At 34.7% G+C, this 21,032-nt stretch overlaps 2 protein-coding genes across 3 annotated transcripts; one reads left to right on the forward strand and one right to left on the reverse strand.

Moving 5' to 3' along the window:
- Positions 1-284: 284 nt before the first annotated feature.
- LOC127100407 (RNA polymerase II C-terminal domain phosphatase-like 1) lies at positions 285-12,014 on the forward strand. Of its 2 annotated transcripts, none has more exons than XR_007794410.1 (17): positions 285-1,001; positions 1,701-2,171; positions 2,444-2,654; positions 3,304-3,461; positions 3,567-3,637; positions 3,806-3,911; positions 4,067-4,159; positions 4,338-4,919; positions 5,017-5,080; positions 5,577-5,707; positions 5,828-5,881; positions 6,393-6,489; positions 8,319-8,368; positions 8,469-8,554; positions 8,662-8,751; positions 9,261-9,326; positions 9,465-9,514. XR_007794410.1 is itself a non-coding variant. In XM_051037557.1 (17 exons), exons 1-17 carry the CDS (start codon positions 747-749, stop codon positions 11,325-11,327), a joined length of 2,868 nt encoding a protein of 955 aa, XP_050893514.1. In that variant the 5' UTR covers positions 288-746; the 3' UTR covers positions 11,328-12,014. The 2 variants fall into 2 exon arrangements, 1 of the variants encoding a protein (XP_050893514.1); XM_051037557.1 differs by adding an exon at positions 11,219-12,014 and having other exon boundaries at positions 288-1,001; positions 8,319-8,554; positions 9,465-9,538.
- A 467-nt stretch (positions 12,015-12,481) lies between these two features.
- LOC127102871 (uncharacterized) lies at positions 12,482-13,747 on the reverse strand. The gene is made up of 3 exons (XM_051040195.1): positions 13,486-13,747; positions 13,215-13,372; positions 12,482-12,490 (listed from the first exon to the last, which is right to left on the reverse strand). Exons 1-3 carry the CDS (start codon positions 13,745-13,747, stop codon positions 12,482-12,484), a joined length of 429 nt encoding a protein of 142 aa, XP_050896152.1.
- Positions 13,748-21,032: the final 7,285 nt, after the last annotated feature.

Consider the following 21,032-nt stretch of genomic DNA (forward strand, 5'->3'; position numbering starts at 1 on the left):
ATGGAAAGAAAGAAGGATTGACAAGAAAGGACAAAAATAAATATTTATCATAAAAAACAAAAAGATTCAAATATTTAAATATAAAAGTAATAAATTTTCTTTTATAAAGATTATAACCGTTTTTAAAAATAAAATAACTTTATAAACCAAAAAAAATAAAATAATTATCATGCACATTTTGATAAAAACTTGACTAAGAAAATTGTTTATATTAAAATAAATAAACTTGGGTCAATTTTTGAGTGGAAATAGTATAATTAGTTAAGGCCGGTATTATTATTTAATCGAAGTGGCATACGCAATAAGGCGCAAGTACTGTTTTTGACCTTTCGTTTTCTGGATCTAGGGTTTGGGTTTTCTCCTTCTGTGACGACTTTCTCTTGAATCTCCGATTCATAATCATCTTCACACAAAAAAAAACCCATTTTCAAACCCTACTTATACAGCGCCACCTAAACAACACTTTTTCATCGTCGCGAAAAAAATTAACAAATCAATTGCCGCCAACCGAATCGGAGATTCACGATTAGGGTTCATCGAATATTATTATATTTTCACCCAAATCGTCGTCACCGGATCTAAAAATTGGCCCTAATTTTTCATTCTATTTTATTATATACTCCGGTAATTCAAATATCAGATCAATCTTAAACCGATTTTTACGGCAATTATGATGATGAATACTAGTTATTGATGAAATTTCGAAAGACTTTGTTTGTTGTGATTTGATTTGAAGGGACAAAAAAATGTATAAATCGGTGGTTTATCAAGGGGAGGTGGTGTTGGGGGAGGTAGATATATACCCGGAAGTGAACAACAACAAGAACTACGATGTGAAGGAAATTCAAATTACTCAGTTTTCTCAACCCAGTGAGAGGTGTCCACCACTTGCTGTGCTTCATACTATTACCTCTTGTGGTGTTTGCTTCAAAATGGAGTCAAAGACACAGCATCAGAATCAGCTCTTTCACTTGCACTCCTTATGTATCAGAGAGAACAAGGTAAAAATCAGAGTTAAAATGTATATAAAATAAAGGAGATAAAAGCCCACTAAAACCCTATGATTTTGGACTAAATCTCAGAAGACTCTAAAGGTTGAATCTATGGATGACTCACTTGTGACTTGTGTGTTAATGTTGGCAGAATTTTTGTAATAATTTGCCTTAACTTACTAAATTTGTTGTTTTGAACTCAGATGGTGAACTAATTCGCCAATTCGTCACTTAACAGATACTTTTGAACTGAATTGGGGTGTTATGATGTTCACTGAGACTATTTTATAAGGACTATTGTTTCTTGTTGATTGATGTTATAGTAATTGTTGCCAAGGTTGAGAAGTTTGTGATTGATAGTGAAATTAGTGTCTGTGCTGGTTAGGGTTTTTGGTAAAACAAAATTCAAATTTAATGGAGATTATGGAGGGTTACACTCTGAAGTGTAAAAAATGTTTCTGTGCTGACTTGAACATACTTAAAAAATGGGTTGGGTTGTTTGTGATATCATATTGTTTTGGCACTGTGTGCGGCTTTAGCATTTCCCAAGCTCCATTGGCTTATGATGCACCCTGTTTTTTCGCGCTGACTTTCTTAAATTTTTATTCCTTACCTTTTTAAACTTATTCAGTCATCGGTTTTACCTTTTACTTTCTATTTATTTTTGTCGTTAAGTATTAATAATTTTCGCAATTTTGGCATCTGCAGACTGCTGTCATGCCGCTGTTTGGGGAAGAGTTACATTTGGTTGCGATGCATTCGCGAAACGACGACAGACCGTGTTTCTGGGGATTTATTGTGTCCAAGGGACTTTATAATTCGTCCCTTGTGTTGTTAAATCTCAGATGTTTGGGTATAGTGTTCGATCTGGATGAAACACTTATTGTAGCAAACACAATGCGCTCGTTCGAGGATAGAATTGATTCACTTCAGAGAAAAATAAACTCTGAGGTAGATCCACAACGGATTTCTGGGATGCAGGCAGAGATCAAGCGCTACCTAGATGACAAGAGTATATTGAAGCAGTATGCTGAAAATGATCAGATAGTTGATAATGGTAAAGTGATAAAAGCTCAATCTGAGCTTGTTCCAGCATTATCTGACAGTCATCAGCCCTTAGTTCGACCACTGATACGGTTACATGAAAAAAACATTATTTTGACACGCATCAGTCCGCAGGTATATAATTTTTTCTCTAACCAATCATTTATTGGTATCTACTATTCTATTGTCACATCACATCTGGTCGCCGTGCATATTCTTCGAGATTTATTATTCTAATGGGTCCCAATATAGTCATACTATAGATCCTACCCAGTAATATCGGGGATTCGAGGATTGTAACACGGATCAACGTTTACACACTTATATTATTAATTAAAATAAAAAATATATAAGCAGAAAGACTTGTCAGAATCATTAGTCTAACAAAAGCTAGTGTGTTTTGAAAGATTCGCGACACAAGTGTTCTTGTGAGGATGAGACCTGCATGGGAAGATCTTCGGAGCTATCTGACTGCAAGAGGGCGCAAGCGTTTTGAGGTTTATGTTTGCACAATGGCTGAAAGGGACTATGCACTAGAAATGTGGAGACTTCTCGATCCAGATTCAAATTTGATAAATTCCAAAGAACTACTAGGTCGCATTGTATGTGTTAAGTCAGGTAAGTACTTTAAATGGCATATTTGTTTTTCTTTCCTTTTAATTTTGTTTTCAAAGAGAAGTTGTATATTTACGATAGAGCATCTGAAGGAAGCGAATTGTGAACACGAGGACATCTTATGTTTTAGGTTTAAATTAATTACTTTGAACTTTACAACAATTTCTAATGGGGTCCCCAAATTTTAATCGGATCTTTGAGCTTTCAAATGATCTGTAATTAGGTCCCTCTAATTTGCAACCTTGCTACAACAAATACTTAAAAGTTCTGGGGCCTAAATACAAATTACTTAAAAGTTCAGGGACCTATATACAAATTACTTAAAAGTTAGGGGACCTAGATACAAATTATTTAAAATTAATTATTTAAAATTAAGGCATGTTATTAAAATTGAGGGACCTAATTACAAATTATTGACAACTTTAGAGACCTAATTACAAACTTTTTTTTAATTTAGGACCTATTTAAAAATTCTCAAATAGTTTAGGGACCAACAGAGTAATTCAACCTATATTTTAAAGTTTATATGAGTTTGATGTAGAGATACAACTTGTGTATGCTTTATTATTGTACTGGACTGTATGCCCATGTTTCCGCAACTTCTATTTCATTCACTTTTAATACTTCTCGTGTTACAATAATATTATAATAGGTTTGAAAAAGTCTTTGTTCAATGTCTTCCAAGATGGCTCATGCCATCCAAAGACCGCGTTGGTAATTGACGATCGCTTGAAGGTGTGGGATGAGAAAGATCAACCCCGGGTGCATGTTGTTCCTGCATTTGCTCCATACTATGCTCCTCAAGCCGAGGTTAATTTGCTGGCATACATGTTGGAAACTCAATACTTTCTGGTGCATGAGCAAAATTTCATCCCTTTTTAGTTATATGAACTAATTAACTTGGTTGTCTTGTAGGCAAGCAATACTGTCCCTGTCTTGTGCGTTGCAAGAAATGTTGCTTGCAATGTTAGAGGTGGCTTCTTTAAGTAAGTTATACCTCTCAAAAAGTTATATTTTATTTGCATAATTAAAAGAAGGGGGAAATCTCGATTCAATAGTTTTGAGGTTGATTTCCAAGCATTTTATTTGTATACTGTAAAGATAAATACTACATAGGATTCTTATTCCTAATTACGACTCTGATTTTGTGATAGGGATTTTGACGATGGTCTTCTACAAAAGATTCCTCAAATTGCCTATGAAGATGATATCCAAGATATACCTCCTGCTCCTGACGTGAGCAATTATCTAGTTTCAGAGGTAACTTTATGTTCATGTACGAATTTACATGGGTCATTATTCTGATCTGTCGGGGATATGCTATGTTGATATTTTAACAAATGTGTATTACTTAATTTTCTGTCATATGTATGGTATTTGTGCGTGTTTAACTGTTATGCTTTGATTCTTCTCAGGATGATGGATCTGCTGGATCTGCTGCCTGTGGAAACAGAGATCCGGTATTGTTCGATGGCATGGCAGATGCTGAGATAGAAAGAAAATTGAAGGTATTAATCTGGCCTCCAAATGAGTATTTGAGAACTTTGATTTACGTTTGAAAAAACATGAAGCCTGTCTTATCTTTTATTTATTTTTGTGATTGTACTTATATTTGAGAACTGTGATTTACATCTGATCAAACATAAAGCTCATCTTATCTTTTGTTGTGATTGTACTTACTGCTAGGATGCAATATCAGCAGTAGCTTCAGTTATTCCTATGACAACTGCTAAGATAGATCCCAGGCTCGCTTCTTCTCTTCAGTATACAATGGTATCTCCAGGTTCAGTTCCACCACAATCTATAATACAACTACCTCATGCACAGTTCCCTCAATCTGCTACACTAGTAAAGCCAATGGGTCAAGTTGCCCCTTTAGAATCAAGCTTGCATAGTTCTCCTGCTAGAGAAGAAGGCGAAGTAGGTGAGTCAGAATTAGATCCAGATACAAGGCGAAGGCTTCTCATATTGCAACATGGACAAGATATTAGGGATCATACATCTAGTGAACCTCCATTTCCTGTTAGGCATACCAATCCCGTTCAAGTTCCTGCTCGTGTACCATCACGTGGAGGGTGGTTTCCTGTAGAAGAGGAGATTGGTTCACAACCACCAAACCGGGTAATACCCAAAGAAATTCCTATAGATTCTGGTCCATCGCGTATTGAGAAGTATCGGCCTCATCAACCACCCTTTTTCCCTAAGGTTGATGGCTCTATTTCATCAGATAGAGCTCTCCACGAGGGCCACCAAAGATTGCCAAAGGAGGTAATGGTTATGTTCCAGTCTATCATTTGATGTTTACACAGCTGGCTCATACTTTTGCCTTATTTGGTGAATTCACTTCCAATATTTTTTTATGCAGATTTATCACAGAGATGATCGCACAAGAATAAACCATGCACTCCCTAGTTATCATTCATTATCTGGTAAGCCATAACACTTGTCACTACATGTTTGGTTGATTCATTGCTGTTTCCTCCCCAAACATTCTCTTCTCAATGTTTTCATGTACTGATGGTGACTGTCTGCATTTATTTGGCTCTGAAATTGTAACTAGTTTAAATTATAGTTTTTGTTGAAGTTTGTGTCATACTGATTTAAAATGACTTTTGAATTTTTTGTGATTTTTCAGTGATGAGTAAATAAGTTTGATTTTTAGATTGTTTTCGTGTGAAATAACAAATATACTTTTTGCTACCTTGAGCATCTTGTTTTTCTGTATTGTAAATGTACCCTTTGACACACTTGCCTTTATCTTCCTTCATTTATATTTTCACAGGAGATAAGCATCCATGAAATCTCATATGAAACTTTAAAATGTTTTCTTAGTTTTGTTCCTGCATGCATGTTTCTTTTTCTTTCCCAGTTCTGTTATTTGTAGTGCTATCCTTAGAATGGAAATATCTAACGGTTGTTATGCAGGTGATGACATCCCTTTTGGCAGGTCATCTTCTAGCAACAGGGATCTTGACTCTGAATCTGGTCATTCTGCATTGCACGCGGAAACACCAGCTGTAGTATTACAGGAAATTGCACTGAAGTGTGGAACTAAGGTTAGTTGAAATATGTTTGTGCTAGATGGCATCGTTAGCTTTTATTAATATCTCGTTGTACTATTTAAGCTTTCTTTGGTTTGTGTACCCAGCACGTTTCTTTGCTTTTGATATGAACAGGTGGAATTTACATCATCTTTGGCTGCTAGCAGAGAGCTGCAGTTCTCCATTGAGGTATCCAACATTTGAGGCAGTGAGACGTTATGATTCCTTGTTCTCTATGTTTGCACCACTTTCTAAGTTCCATATTTTTCTATACAAAACTAGAGATATATTTTTTAATTGGGATAAATTTTTCATTTTTTGAATAAATGAAGTTGCAGCACTGCACTTGATATTTATTATTAACCGTGCTTAATTAACTAAACACATATGTTTTGTCCTACATAGTTGTAGATTATACCAAATATTTGACTTTTCCAGGATAAGGTGTGCTATGCGCAATGCCAATTTTCTTTTATTGTTTTACTGGGGGTAACAAACCTAAAAATGCGCAATACCAATTTTGTTTTATTGTTTTACTGGGAAACAAACCTTAAAATTTAATTGATCTTTAGGTTTGAAGCTGATTTCATCTTGCTTCCGTTGGAGTGGTGTTACTAGTTGAAATATCTTTTTCCGTTCTATTTATTAATAATTCGTGTACATGCCTTTGTCATCTTGTAAGTGTCATCATTGTTTGCAGGCGTGGTTTTCTGGGAAAAAAGTTGGCCAGGGATTTGGAAGAACTAGAGTGGAGGCACAATATAAGGCTGCGGAGGATTCTATTAAACACTTGGCTGGTAGGACATTCCACATTTTGGAAGTTTGACTTGCTACATCATTATGTATAACTGTTGAAGAATGAGAAAATTATCCTATAACATGTTATTATCTTGAATAATCTCATAGGATTAGTTTTTATGTTATTTTAGTGCATCTCTTAAGATTAGTTTCCATGTTACTTGGTTATTACCATGACTTGTTTTTCCATTTAATTAAGATAAGGAGTCTAGTATTCTATAGATAGGGGTTAGGGGTTAGGGGTTAGGGGTTAGTGCTTAATCATTTTTTAATCTTCGAGTCATCTAGTTTTTATTGTTTCTCTCCTCTCTATCTAAAACCCCATTAACTTCAACAAGGACTATCTATGATGACATGATAATTTCTTTTAAAATCATGTTTTGGGACGAACCATTTAAATTTGAATCCTTCTCAATGGTTGCACTAAGAAGCACGGACACCTCTAGAAGTAGGCGTGTCATGGTGTCCAACACTTGTATGAGACACGTGCGACACACGTTAGAAAAGTCAAACAAGCGTCCCCAAATAAAACATTTTTTTTCTTTTCTTCGACACACTTTGAATAGGTGTCTTACACCCGTTTGGCACTCATACAATACGCGTCGGACAACTTAGACAAGTGTTTCAAAAGAAATGTGTTCTTCTTTGGTTCAATGTTTTTGACATAATCGGTGTTGGAATTTGGGCTTCATAGTGGTTGCATATAGCTTTTCTTCGACTCTTTTGCCTCTTAAGGCCTGGCCTTCACCGTTGAGCACTTGAGCCACCCTCCATTTCATCTGCTCTTTCTTTATTGGGGTTTTGTATAGGTCTTTTATACTCATGCTTAAGTGGTTTGACCATGTAGAGAGAAGACTTGTGGATTCTATAGTAAGGAGAGTAGACCAAATAAAGGGTAGGCAAACCGCTAGAGGTAGAGGAAGACTTAGAAAAACCATAAGAAAAACTATTAAGAAATATCTCAATATAAATGAGTTAGATAGAAACATGGTTTTTGATTGAACATTATGGCGTAGTTTAATCCATGTACCCGATCCCACTTAGTAAGAAAAGGCTTGGTTGTTGTTCTATACACATGCTCAACCCACCCAAAGCGAGATTCTGCTGTCTAAGGATTGGTTTTGGTCCTACAAAATGCTGATACTGTTAAAATTAAGAAAATTCAGAACATCAAATATCATTAGAGCATTGTATTGCCATTAATAAAAGTTATGGCTTAGACATTCTTAGAGATCTAAAGAAATGCTTGGAACTCCTCATTACAGATTGAGCATTTTAAGAGTGATCTTTTGACATAGTATCGAAGTTTCAATGACCAAATGTCAAGATTTTGAACCTTGCTGCCCGTCTCTTTATTATTCAGTCCTTTATTACTATTTAATTAGATTTCAGCATAAGGTGAAATAGGCCTATTTATTGGCCATGCTTCAAACTTGGAAGGCTCTTGTATGAGGTGATGTCTTAGAAATGTTAAATGGCAAATCCATTTTTGGGCCGCCATCCAATAGTTTCAACTTTTAGGAGAGTTGGTCTAATTATTAATTATCTTTATATGGGGGTCTATCTTTAGATAAGAAGAAAGCTAGCAAACTGATCAAGATACATGGTTAGGTTCCGATGTGTATGAATAATAAATTATACACTAAACCATCTAAAATCTCCTCTAATATTCTAGCATCATAAGAAATGATTAAGCAAATTACATCATCAGCAGCATGCATATCTTGCTATTGTTATTTTGTAACCACGTTCTTACTTTTTATTTCTGTTCTTTTTCTCAATTAAAAAAGTTGTAAATATATTTTGACCTTTTTGGTTGATTATTTAGATATATATTTATCACGTGCTAAGGATGAGCCTGGTTCTGCATACGGTGATGTGAGTGGATTTCTTAATGCAAGTGACAATGGTTATGGGGGTAATGCTAGTTCTCTTGGTAATCACCCAATGCCTAAAGAAGAGTCGGTCTCATTTTCAGCTGCATCGGATCCATCAAGGGTGTTAGATCCTAGGTTGGATGTCTCGAAGAGGCTAATGGGTTCAGTCTCCGCCCTCAAAGAATTGGTGAGATTCATAATAAATTGACCAGCTATCCCCAAAGAATTTTTTGTTAATCTCAGTTCAAGTTTGTGCTTCTAACATGGTATAACTTCTGCGATTAATTTCTTCAGTGCATGATGGAGGGTCTTGGTGTCAATTTTCTATCACTGCCTGCTCCAGTGTCAGCAAATTCAGGTCAGAAAGATGAAGTACATGCACAGGTTGGTAATCAAACACTTCAGTGGTCTGAACTAATTCATTTAAAAAGGACAATGTCGTTGAATTGCAGAATGATTATGCCTTATTTCTAAACCTGTGTGTTTTAGCTTCTCATTCCTTTTGAGGAGCAGAAAGAAAAGATTAGGAGACGTTTTGTCGATGATGGATTGTTTATATTTTTGGTCTGTTAGGCAGTTTGGTGTCCAGGATAAAACATCAGAATTATTGTTAGTTTTCCTTTTATTTATGTGGTTCACTATTCTTATTATTGACTAGGGAAGTTGAAGGGTGAGTGGTGGATATAAATTTTCATTTTACTAAATGCATCTTGTTAATGGCATACTTGTGTCTCATGAGGCTCGTAAACATGACCTAGAAGCCTTCTATGCCTTAATACAATTAATTACTTTGTCTTGCTTAGCCGGGCACTTTGTTATTGGTTCTGGCAGTTTTTTTTTTATATTGGTAACAAAGCTTTTGGCAAGTATTTAAAAATAATTTTCTATTTTAGGTCGAGATAGATGGCCAGGTCTATGGTAAAGGAACCGGATTAACATGGGATGAGGCTAAAATGCAGGTATTTTGTTTTCTTTAATGATGAAACAATATTGCTGTTGGAGTACATAACATGGGGTGTGTGTATGCTTTCTCCCTTGAATTTGATTAACTTTCTTCCATATTGCTGTTGGAGTACTAAGATGCATTTGTTGTTCAGGCTGCTGAGAAGGCACTTGGAAGTCTAAGAACAATGCAAGGCCAAAGCATTCAAAGAAGACAGAGTTCTCCAAGGTCTATTTTATTACTTTGATTAGGAGATCGCATATGTTTTTTTCTTTACAATTTGTTGTCTAAGCTCATATCTTTTTATTTTAATTTTGGATGTATTCACATAATACATTCAAGAGTTAGCACCGAGATGCATACTTTTTACGGATGATATAGTCCTACTCGGAGAGCCGAAAAAGGATTTAAATGAGAGGTTGGAGACTTGGAGACGAGCTTTAGAAACACATGACTTTCGCCTTAGCAGAAGTAAGATCGAGTTTATGAAATGTAAGTTCAGTAAAAGGAGAAGCGTTTCTACCCTAAAGGTGAAAGTTAGAGACCATATCATCCCACAAGTCATACGGTTTAAATATCTTCGTAATATAAAACGATGGAGAAATAGAAGAGAATGTAAACCATCGAATTCAAGTTGGGTGACTGAAATGGAGGAGAGTTTTAGGAATTTTATGTGACACAGCTACCACTCAAGTTGAAGAGAAAATTTTATCGGACTACGGTTAGACTTGTGATGTTGTACGGGACAAAATGTTGGGCGGTTAAGAATCAATACAAGAATAAAGTCAGTGTAGTAGAGATGAGGATGTTGCGTTAGATGTGTGGTAAGACTAGACAAGATAAGATTAAAAACAATAATATTAGATAGTGTTGCGCTAACACCTATTGTAGAAAACATAATGGAAAATAGATGGTTTGTGCATGTAGATAGAAGATCTGTAGATTACGTGGTAAGAAGAGTAAATTAGATGAAGAGGCAAACTATTAAAGGTAAAGGAAGACCTAGAAAAACTATAAGAAGTTATTAAGAAAGATTTTTAGATTAATGATTTGAATAGAAACATAGTCCATATGTCATGTTTTTATTGTTGTTGTGTGAATGGACTTCACTCTAGACTCTCCAATATGTCATGTATTCTAAGTCTAGTACGCAGTAGTTTCCATCCCATTCGAATATAGAAGGCAGCTGCATCTTCAAAATCTAAACTGCCAGCTCCTAGTTAAAGAAATGGCATCTTAGATTGATTTGCTGTTTTTGTATTGCTCTAGTTATTTTTTAAGAATGTGTGGTTGAGCCCAACTCAACCCTCAAAATCGGCTTGTAAGTTGAGGATTGCCTCCATTTATAAACACTAACACATGCCATATCTCTAAGCAACGTGAGACTAAATCCACCCCTTCAAAGCTAACACAATGAAGGTGTTAGGGGATGCAATGAGACAAGTCAAAGTGCCGCAATTAAGACGACTAGGGCGGACCGCAATTAAGGTGGAAAGTCCAACACCCCCCTCACGTTTGGGGCTTCAATGAGCCCGAAGCGTGGATGATGCGGAAAACCCAACAATGGATCTAGGATAGGCTCTGATACCATCTTAAGAATGTGTGGTTGGACCTAACTCAACCCTACAAAATCGACTTGTAAGGTGAGGATTGTCTCCATTTATAAACATAACACAAGTCATATCTCTAAGTAACGTGAGACTAAATCCACTCCTTCAAAGCTAACACAATAAAGGTGTCAGGAGTTGCAATGAGGCAAACCAAAGTGCCGCAATTAAGACGACTAGGGACGGACCGCAATTAAGGCGGAAAGTCCCAACATTATTTGTTTTCTTATATTCCTTTTGATAACTACTTTTCTTTTGTTTTGGTTGGTCATTAACTTGTTATTTTTGTTACATGAATCAGGCCATTTCAGGGATTTTCGAATAAACGTTTGAAGCAAGAGCATCCGCGAACTCTGCAGCGATTCGCATCTTCTGGTAGATATCCTAGGAATGCACCACCAATTCCTTGACAAGAGTAACATGATTTTCTATCTCACTTACTGGCATGACTGTTGTTGGGGCATGCATGTGTATATGTTACTGATTCAACAATATGGAGGGTGGGTGGCTTTTGGGTTGGGGCCATTTCAACTTAAATGGGTGAGTGCTTGTCCACAGTATTTTCTCACCAAGCTCAATGTCAACATAGAACAAAACCCGCGTGTTGTACAAATATATGATCCCTCCACTGAAATTGGGTGAGATACTTGTCAGCGATTATGTAAGATATTCATTCACATCTTGCTGGTTCCAAGCAATGCAGTATTGGTTGTGTTGTGTGGATATGCTTTGAGGCCCGTTCACAAGACAAGATGATGAGGCATGTCCAATGCAAACCCAAGAGCAACCAACCCAACAATCTATTGGAATTGAGAATTGATTCAACGTTTATATTTCTAACTCATTGATGGTTCAAGTATAGGTTATTTGTTTTTTTAATCGGTTTTCACTAACATAACAGGGTAGTAGTTTTTCATTCCACTAATTCTATCACCCTGTGCCCTATGAAGACACTGTCATTAACAGGGTCTAGAGGAGGTTGGTGAAATTGCATAGTGTAACTTGTGGATAATAATTACAGTTTCTTAATTGTTGTCTATCAATTTTGTTCCCCAAGTCTTTTTTGGTGAGAGTTATGCAGTGTATACTTATGTCTACTGATTTGATCTCAACTGCAATTTTTTTATAACCTCTATGCAAAGTGATACCACAGATTCGAAGACAGTATGTTTGAAATAAAGTTTTCAAAGTCACAACTGATTAACATCATTTTATAATATTAAATTTGATTAAATTGAGTTTGCTCCAACTAGAATTGTATTGGGGTAACTTTTTTAAATGTTTCACAAAGTTTAATTTATTTAGATGATGGCAGAAGTACTTTTAAACATATAATTAAAAAAAACACTAGTAGAATACCCGTGAGGTAAATTTAATTTGTAATTATAGAGATGAATTAAGTCAGTATACCTATATAATGCTCAAATGAAGAGAGAAGAGCAATGAAATAGAATTTTTGCAACCGATGAATTGCATTGCACTTCTTAATAAAAAGTTGTAAAGTTGACGAAAGTAGAGAAAATATGACAGATATCATAGTTATGATCTAAAGGGAAGTGACAACTCAACGTGTCTTTCAAACAATATACATAAAAAGTTATAAAAGTAACATTACTCTTCAAATTGGCTTCAAAATTTTCACCAGAAAGCAAAATAATATAAATTATGTAACAATTCATTCAATGACAAGTATAAACCAAAATTTTGAAGACTTTCTTTAATCTTAATTCGAGACATTGTCATGTACAATTGATCATGATTAAAATCATTCTTTGGTAGGTATAAATTAATATTGTTTAAAGATTGTCCTTGAGATTTGTTAATTGTCATAGCAAAAGAAACAATGATGGGGAATTGTCTTCTCATCAACTTAAATGGCCATGGTGTTTGTGACGGGGATAAAGACATTCTAGAAATATAAATGATGTTACCTAAACTCTTTCCTGAAATGATCTTAATTTTAATGACATAATTAGCTAACCTTGTTACAGTTAGACTTATACCATCGAATAAGCCTTTGGACTAATCAAAGTTGCACATCAATATAATAGTGACACTAATCTTCAATTTTATTGAATGATTAGGCAATTCAGAAGCTTCCAAAGCATTTAGAAATTTAAGAGTCAAGTGTTCAAATGCATCAAAGTCTATAGCTGAAGATCTATTAATGAAATCACTATTAAAGTGGTTTTATTCTTCTCTTATGAATTTAAAACAAGAGACCAATGTGAAAAATATATTAATACAAAGTATAGTATATTATTAACATTAAAACAATGAAACAACATGTTTAGTACCTGAAAGAAGATTTGTGATGTAAATTGATTAATATCATCGACAGTTTCAATTGTTGAATCCAATATTGCACGACTTTGCAGATAATTGAGATCAAGGTAGTTATAAATGAGATCAGGATAAATACTCTCAACAATAGCCTCAATAGGATGTTTAGAAACTCATAAGGAATTGAAATGTCAACATAACCATCGTTAGGCTCAGACATGGTACCATCTTCAATATGCAATATCCACTTTGAAAATATGCGGACTTCCTCTTTGTTAGAAGTACTTGCACCATTTTTAAGGTGCGTGTTTGTTGTAAGCCCGAGGACTCTGCACTGATCCCAAATATAAGAAGCATTGACTGTTGCATGAATAATATCAGATGTACTATCTCTTGGAACAACTGACAAAATTTGCCTAAAATCACCACAAAAAACTACTATGCCTCCAAATAGTTTCTTAGAAGTTTGAGGAATTTCACTCATGTCTTTCAAATGTTTATCAAGAGCCTCAGAGAAAAACTTGTAGTCATTAAAGCCTCGTCCCATATAATAAGATTTGTCAACTTTAAAAGCTCAGCAAGTTCATCTTTTTTGTCAATGTTGTAAATTGAAGATTTCAAAGTAGCGACATAAATATTTAGAATGAGTTGTTCTTCAACTTGATAACAATAAACTTGCAATCCCACTTAAGGCAACAGACAAAATAATTTTTCATTTAGAATGAAGTGATGCAACCAAAGTGTTCCACATAAATGTTTTACTTGTTCCACCATAGCCATATAAAAAACTACTCCACCATTTTGTCTTTCTAATGCTTCCATGACTTCAAAATAAATGTATTTTTCCTCTCCTACAAATATAATTGTTGTGACATTATAATTAGTATGACATTTAGAATAACAATTGTATATTATAATATATGAAATAAGAAAAAGGGCATTAAAGCATTATGAAATATAGAATAAGATAAAGGACATTAAAGCATCATGAAATATAGAATAAGTAATGTATTTAACAATGCAACAAATTTACACATGATATTTATGTCTTAAATGAATGAGAATGATGGAATTTATATGTAAAAGATGAGTACAAAGTATCGAAAATGTGTTTTTTAGCAATTGGATCATACTGTCTCTCTTCATAAATCAACCGATTTCCAACAAAAAAAGTACAAAGTCATTTGGATAATTGGCTTGAAGTCTTTCAAACTTCTGTTGTTCTTTTGTAAGTGAGTTTCTATTGCAACCAGTGTGAGTTGTTTTATTTCTTCATCAGTAAGTATTAATTAGATGGTAGAAAAAGCAAAAAAACCGTAATAAAACTATTTGTTTCATAATAGAAACAACTTCGAAAATAAGTTTCCATACAAAGTGTACCTAGATTTCTGGTCAAAACATGTTTCTCGTAAATAATACCACCAGATAAGTACTGCCATGTATTACTCCGAACATGCTATGGTCTATTCATTGATGATGATAGCAACACAATAACAAATAACTTCCTTAAAAAAACACCAGAACCCCAAACGTGCGCCTCTTTTAAAGCCTCAATAAATTCTCTATCATCTTGTAGAAATCTCAAAGCAAAACATGCTTCTCTGAAAGTTAGATGTTGGAAACTATCAATCTTTTTAATGTCTTCATAACTTATTGGTCCTTTCTTGATAGTCAACATCATCCGCAAATAATATAATTCACTTGTGTGAGGACAAAGGTTCTTAGTCCTTGTTTTAATGATTTCAAACCTTTTAGTAGCTCGTATTGTGTACTTTGGACAGTGTTATCATATCATAGAGTGTATTCATTCTTTAACATGATCAAAGTATCACTTCAATGTATCTATGAATATAAGAGCATCTAATATATGTCAATATTGCACTTGATCATTGTGGTACCTTATGTCCATAAGAGAATGGTTTGGATTGACCAAAATACATCTTAAAAACTCATTTTTGACCATTTAAAATCTTTGAATCGACTCATGCTTTGGAGCGGTCGACTCATTCATGCATGTCATTTTCTTTGTAACTCACGGGTCTGATTAGGTTGAGTCATATGTCGACTCATTTATGGAAAACCAAGACGAGTTAACTCATCGCCCTGTTGCGGTCGACTCATAACCTGTTTTATTTGAATTATGTTGCTACGGGTTTGAGCAGGTCAAGTCCCCAGTGTGAACAAGTCGAGTGGTCGCTGATTTCACTCATTTTTCTGCTGTGTAGTTTTGCTAAAAGTTCTGCTGTGTTTTTCACTTGGTCCATACATATCACACACACACACACACGCACACACACACACACACACACACATACATATATATATATATATATATATATATATATATATATATATATATATATATATATATATATATATATATATATATATATATATATATATATATATATATATATATATATATATATATATATATATATATTCTTGAGTCTCATTTTCATCTTTTTAACAAGAAAAGTGAAAGATATACACGAAAGTTCCTCTTCCTCTTCATTCTTCATTACATGTTTTAACAACTACACATAACAATTTTTGTTGATCATAGTGCATTGTTGAGGTAACAACATCCAAATAGGATTGTGTATCTTGGTTTGGGTATAGATTTTTAGTGGGTTTTTCTTGAATAAAATCTTAGGGTTTTGTCCTTGAAGATTTTGGGTTTTTTGCACAAATCTTTGCTTCATAGATTCTGCCGAATGAAAGGATTGAAGAATGGTGGGTTCATTCGAACGAGTAACGGTAACCGGAGGATTGTGAAGAAAGGTTTGGGTTTAAGCGTGTCGCGGTCGAAATCAGCCGAGCTAGAGTTTTGGAGAACTTGGAGTTCTTGCAATAAGGTAGCTACAATTAGAGGTTTGTTCGGAATGTTTGAAGCACTTGGTTCAACTCGAACCAAGGGGAGAGAAGTGAATAGGATCTACAACAACACTTAGGTTTGCTTGGTGGTGATTATTTCTTCTCTTGTATAAACTTTGAAATTGATAATAAATATCTCAATTCTAGTTTTAGAATTGGGGGCAGACGTACCCGAAGCGAGGATGAAAGGAGAACTGTCTAAACAAATTTGGTGTTGTTCTCTCTTTCTCTAACTCTTTAATTTCTGCAAAAATTGAATCTTGTGTGAAACTAATTGATAACTTCACCTTGCTTAATTATTGTGCATTAAAGTTGTTTGATAAATTGTTGCAATCACTTTGGTTGTAACTAAGGAAAATTCTGCACAATCAATTCTAGTGAAATTAAGACTTGGTGTAGTGTTTGCTAAAATTAACTTCACACAAGTTTATCAATATTTTTCTTGTTTTCTCATTGTTTTAATTCATCATTGGTGGTAGCTATATCAAGGATTTGTGTATTTGATCGATTGATTAAGATTATTGTTGATTAACTTTATCTTAGTCATTCTATTAGGTTTCACGCATATCCGATCTTTCCAGTAACGAATCGTTTAGACGATCGTGGCCTAGGGAGCTTTCGCAACCTTTAATTTTTTTTATAAAAAAAGCGCCAAATTTTTAAATACATGATCTATTCAACCCTCTCCCCCCTTCTAGATTTGTACTATCGTCTAACATGTGGTACCACGAGCACTAGTTCATCTAGTGCTTCACATATAACCTTTTAGAAAATGGATAACGATCCTAAAGGGGCCTACAATAGAGTGTCTATTTTCACTGGTGAAAACTATAGTTATTGGAAAGATTGTATGCGTATTCATATCAACTCTGTTGATAAGAAGGTATGGAAAGTCATCCAAGATGGTCCTATGGAAATAACTGTGACCAATGCGGATGGCATTGTTATACCTAAACCTGAAGCACAGTGGAATGAAGAGGATGAGAAAAAGTACAACTATGATTGGAAAGTCAGGAATATAATAATTGCCGCCTTAGGTGTTAATGAGTATCACAGGGTTTCCCATTGTACTAGTGCTAAAGCTATGTAGGACTCATTGCAAATTTCCCATGAGGGAATCGATGATGTCAAACTAGCTAGAATCAACACTTTGACTCAAGAATTTGACCTTTTTCATATGAAATATGGTGAAACCATTGCTGATATGCAAAAGAGATTTTCTCATCTAAATAATCGGTTAAATGCTCTTGATAAAACGACCTCTAATGATGTTGCTACTAACAAAATCTTAAGATGTCTTAATAGGGAATGACAACCAAAGGTCATCGCGATTAAGGAAGCCAATTATCTAAGAACATTGGACATGACAACATTGTTTGGTAAGCTTCAAGAGCATGAGCAAGAGCTCATGAACCTTGAGAAACATGAAAAGAGTAAAATAAGTAAAAGAAGGAGAAAGCAAAGGACATCGAAAAGAAGTCTATCGCTTTAAAGGCTTCATGTTCTAAGCCTTCAACCAATGATACATGTGAGAGTGAATCAAGTGATGATGATAAATGTTCGAATGAAGACATGGGGTTGTTTGTAAGGAGGTATAACTGATACCTTAGAAAGAATGAAGTTCAACACTCGGATAAAAATCTAGTCAATTATAGAAGACAATCAAAATTCTCAAATCAAGAAGAAAGTAAGACAACTAAGTCAAGAGGCTCATGTTACAATTGCAGAAAGGTCGGTCACTATAAGCCGTATTGTCCATTGTTGAAGAAAGATAAAGGAAAAGACAAACGTCACAAGAAATCTAGCAAAGCTAGAAGAACATACATTGCATGGGAGAGCGATAGTGAGCTCTCAAGCAATGGTAACTCAAGTGATGAAGAAGAAAAGGTCAATCTTTGTCTTATGGCTCATCAAAAGAAGAAAAAGAATGTAAGTCATTCTAAATATGATCATGTTGATAAAATGTCTTATTTTGATTTGCAAAAGGCCTTTAGTACTCTACACAATGAGGCCAATGAAGCTTTTAAATGCTTAGCCTCAAATAAGAAGATTTTCTGGTATTTAGAAAAGAAGGTTTCTGATTCCAAAAAGGAATTAGAAACTCTTAAGAAATCTATAATAGAGGCTACTAAAGGAAAAATTGAAGATGATATAGGATTTTGGTTTAGATGGTTTGGATGTGAAACTTATCACATTTGGCAAAGAGAGGTTAAAACTCTTCAAGCTAAATTAGACAAGGCTTTACAACCTAAAGTTACCTTTGTTATTTATCAATCACATTTTAGAAGTAACATGAATAATCCTTATCAAAAATACACTTATGTGGTAAAAAATCAAGTTAGCAAAAGCAAATCCCATCCAAACTTAAATTGTCTATATTGTTGCAAGAGGGGACACACTATTGCTAAATGTCGATTTAGGAGATTTTTGGTTCCTAAAGGCATTTTCCAATGGTTGCCCAAATGCAACCAAAGTTTCACTCACACACAAGGACCCAATGAAAACTGGGTACCTCCTTCCCTTGTTTAATTTGTAGGTGAAATATCTTGAGGCTACGGAGAGAAGATGATTTCTCGATAGTGGATGCTCAAGACATATGACGAGTGACATTTCCTTATTCTTTGACTTTGTGGCTAAGAAGAAAGGATTTGCAACCTACGGTGATAATAACAAGTGAGCTATACTCGGAAAAGGTAGTGTTGGTAATCCCTCTTCTACTACTATCTCAGACGTCCTTTTAGTTGAAGGCCTTAAGCACAATCTTATTAGCATTAGCCAATTATGCGACAAAGGATATAAAGTATCATTTTTAAAAGATTGTTGCATGATTGAACATAATGATAAAAAGAATGATGTGTTTAAGGGCTTGAGGGTAAATAACGTATACATGCTTGACTTGAATGAAGTATCTTTGACTAGCGCTAAATGTCTTGTCTCCATGAGTGAAGACTCTTGACTTTGACATAGGCGATTAACGCATGTCAACTTTGACTTGATAAATAAAGTAGTTGCAAAAGATTTAGTAGTTAGTCTACCCAAAATGAAATTTTCAAAAGATCACTTATGTGATGCGTGCCAAATGGGAAAGCAAATAAGGATCTCTTTTAAATCTAAAAACATTGTTTCTACAACGAGACCCCTTGAACTTCTCCATATGGACCTTTTTGGGCCATCTAGAATTAAAAGTCTAGATGGAAACTATTATGGTTTTGTTATTGTAGATGACTACTCTAGATTTTGTTGAACTATTTTCCTAGCAAGTAAAAGTGACACTTTTTCCGCTTTTGAAAAGTTTGCTAAGATTTCTCAAAACAAATTGAACACTAGCATAGTTACTATCCGAAGTGATCATGGAGGTGAATTTGAAAACCACCACTTTGAGGAATTTTGTGAAACAAATGGCATTGATCATAATTTTTCCGCTCCAAGAACTCCACAATAAAATGGAGTAGTGGAACGTAAAAACCGAGTTTTAGAAGAGCTTGGAAGGACTATGATCAATGAAAATGGCCTTCTTAAATATTTTTGGGTCGATGCCATAAATGCGGCTTGTTATGTCTTGAATAGGATACTCATTCATCCTATTCTCAACAAAACTCCTTATGAATTGTTAAAGAGAAGGAAACCTGATGTTTCACATCTTCATGTCTTTGGATGTAAATGCTTTGTGTTAAATAATGGTAAAGAAAACCTTGGCAAATTTGACAGAAAAATCTATGAAGGTATCTTTCTTGGATACTTTCAATCTAGTAAAGCATATAAGGTATACAACAAAAGGTTACATATTGTTGAAGAATCCGTGCATGTTTCCTTTGATGAATCTTATCTGAAAATTTTCGGAAAAGGTATTTTTGCTGATGGTGCAGGTGTTCCTTCGGAAAATATAATAAAAGATCGAGAAGAAAAGAGTGTTGAACCCAATCCGAAAAAAGTTGAGGAGGATCCGAATCATGTATCTGAAAAGAAAGAGGAGGATCATCCAATTAATAACAATGATCTTCCTTTGGGATGGAAGTCTTCTAAGGATCTTCCCATCGATAATATTCTAGGAGATATATCAAAGGGAGACACCACACAGTCAAAGATAAGTAAATTTTGTTATCATTTCACTTTCGTCTCTCAAATTGAGCCTAAAAACTCCAAAGACGCATTACTCGACGAACATTTGTTTTAAGAAATGCAAGAGGAACTTAATCAGTTCAAGAGAAATGAGGTGTGGGATCTTGTCCCCCCTTCGCGAGGCCATCGAATAATTGGTACTAAATGGGTGTTTAGGAACAAGTTAGACGAAAATGGAGTTATAACTCGCAACAAGGCTCGCCTTATTGCTCAAGGGTATAACCAAGAGGAAGGTGTCATACCCTAAATTTTACCTTGAGTTTTTGCTCGCATCAGCATAACATAAATCGATCCATTTTGTCGTGCATTTTTATCAGTTAAAAAGCATTAATTAAAGTTCAGATAAAAATTCAGGAGCTCTGACATTTTATCTGGTCTTGATGACATTCATTCAGTCATTTGTTGATTAAGAAGTCAAAAACTTGATTTCTCAATCTCATTGCATCACTTGTTTTTTTATTGCATCGTGTTTCAGAGGTTCGGAGATTGATAATCAAGAGTATTATCGTCATCTGAATCTTTGTAGGGTTTTCACTTGTGATTGAGAATCATAAGTAAATGGTCCAAGAGCAATTCATTTGCATCTGGTTATCTGTTCACGATTATTTAGTCAGCAATTCAGTTCATTTACATGACGCTTGCATTTTATACTTATCACAACATGCATTTTGTTTCGCATAATGCTTGAAATTTCAGACAGGTTAATTTTTTTGGATCTACAGACACACGGTCGCATCGTTTCTCAATCGTACTTGGAATTAACGAGCGAAAAATTTCAAAATTGAGCTTTCAGACGTTACTTTTCTTAATCTACGGTTTACGTAATTTAACCTGGT

This window comes from Lathyrus oleraceus, chromosome 7 (genome assembly GCF_024323335.1).
Source record: "Lathyrus oleraceus cultivar Zhongwan6 chromosome 7, CAAS_Psat_ZW6_1.0, whole genome shotgun sequence".
NCBI lineage: Eukaryota > Viridiplantae > Streptophyta > Magnoliopsida > Fabales > Fabaceae > Lathyrus > Lathyrus oleraceus.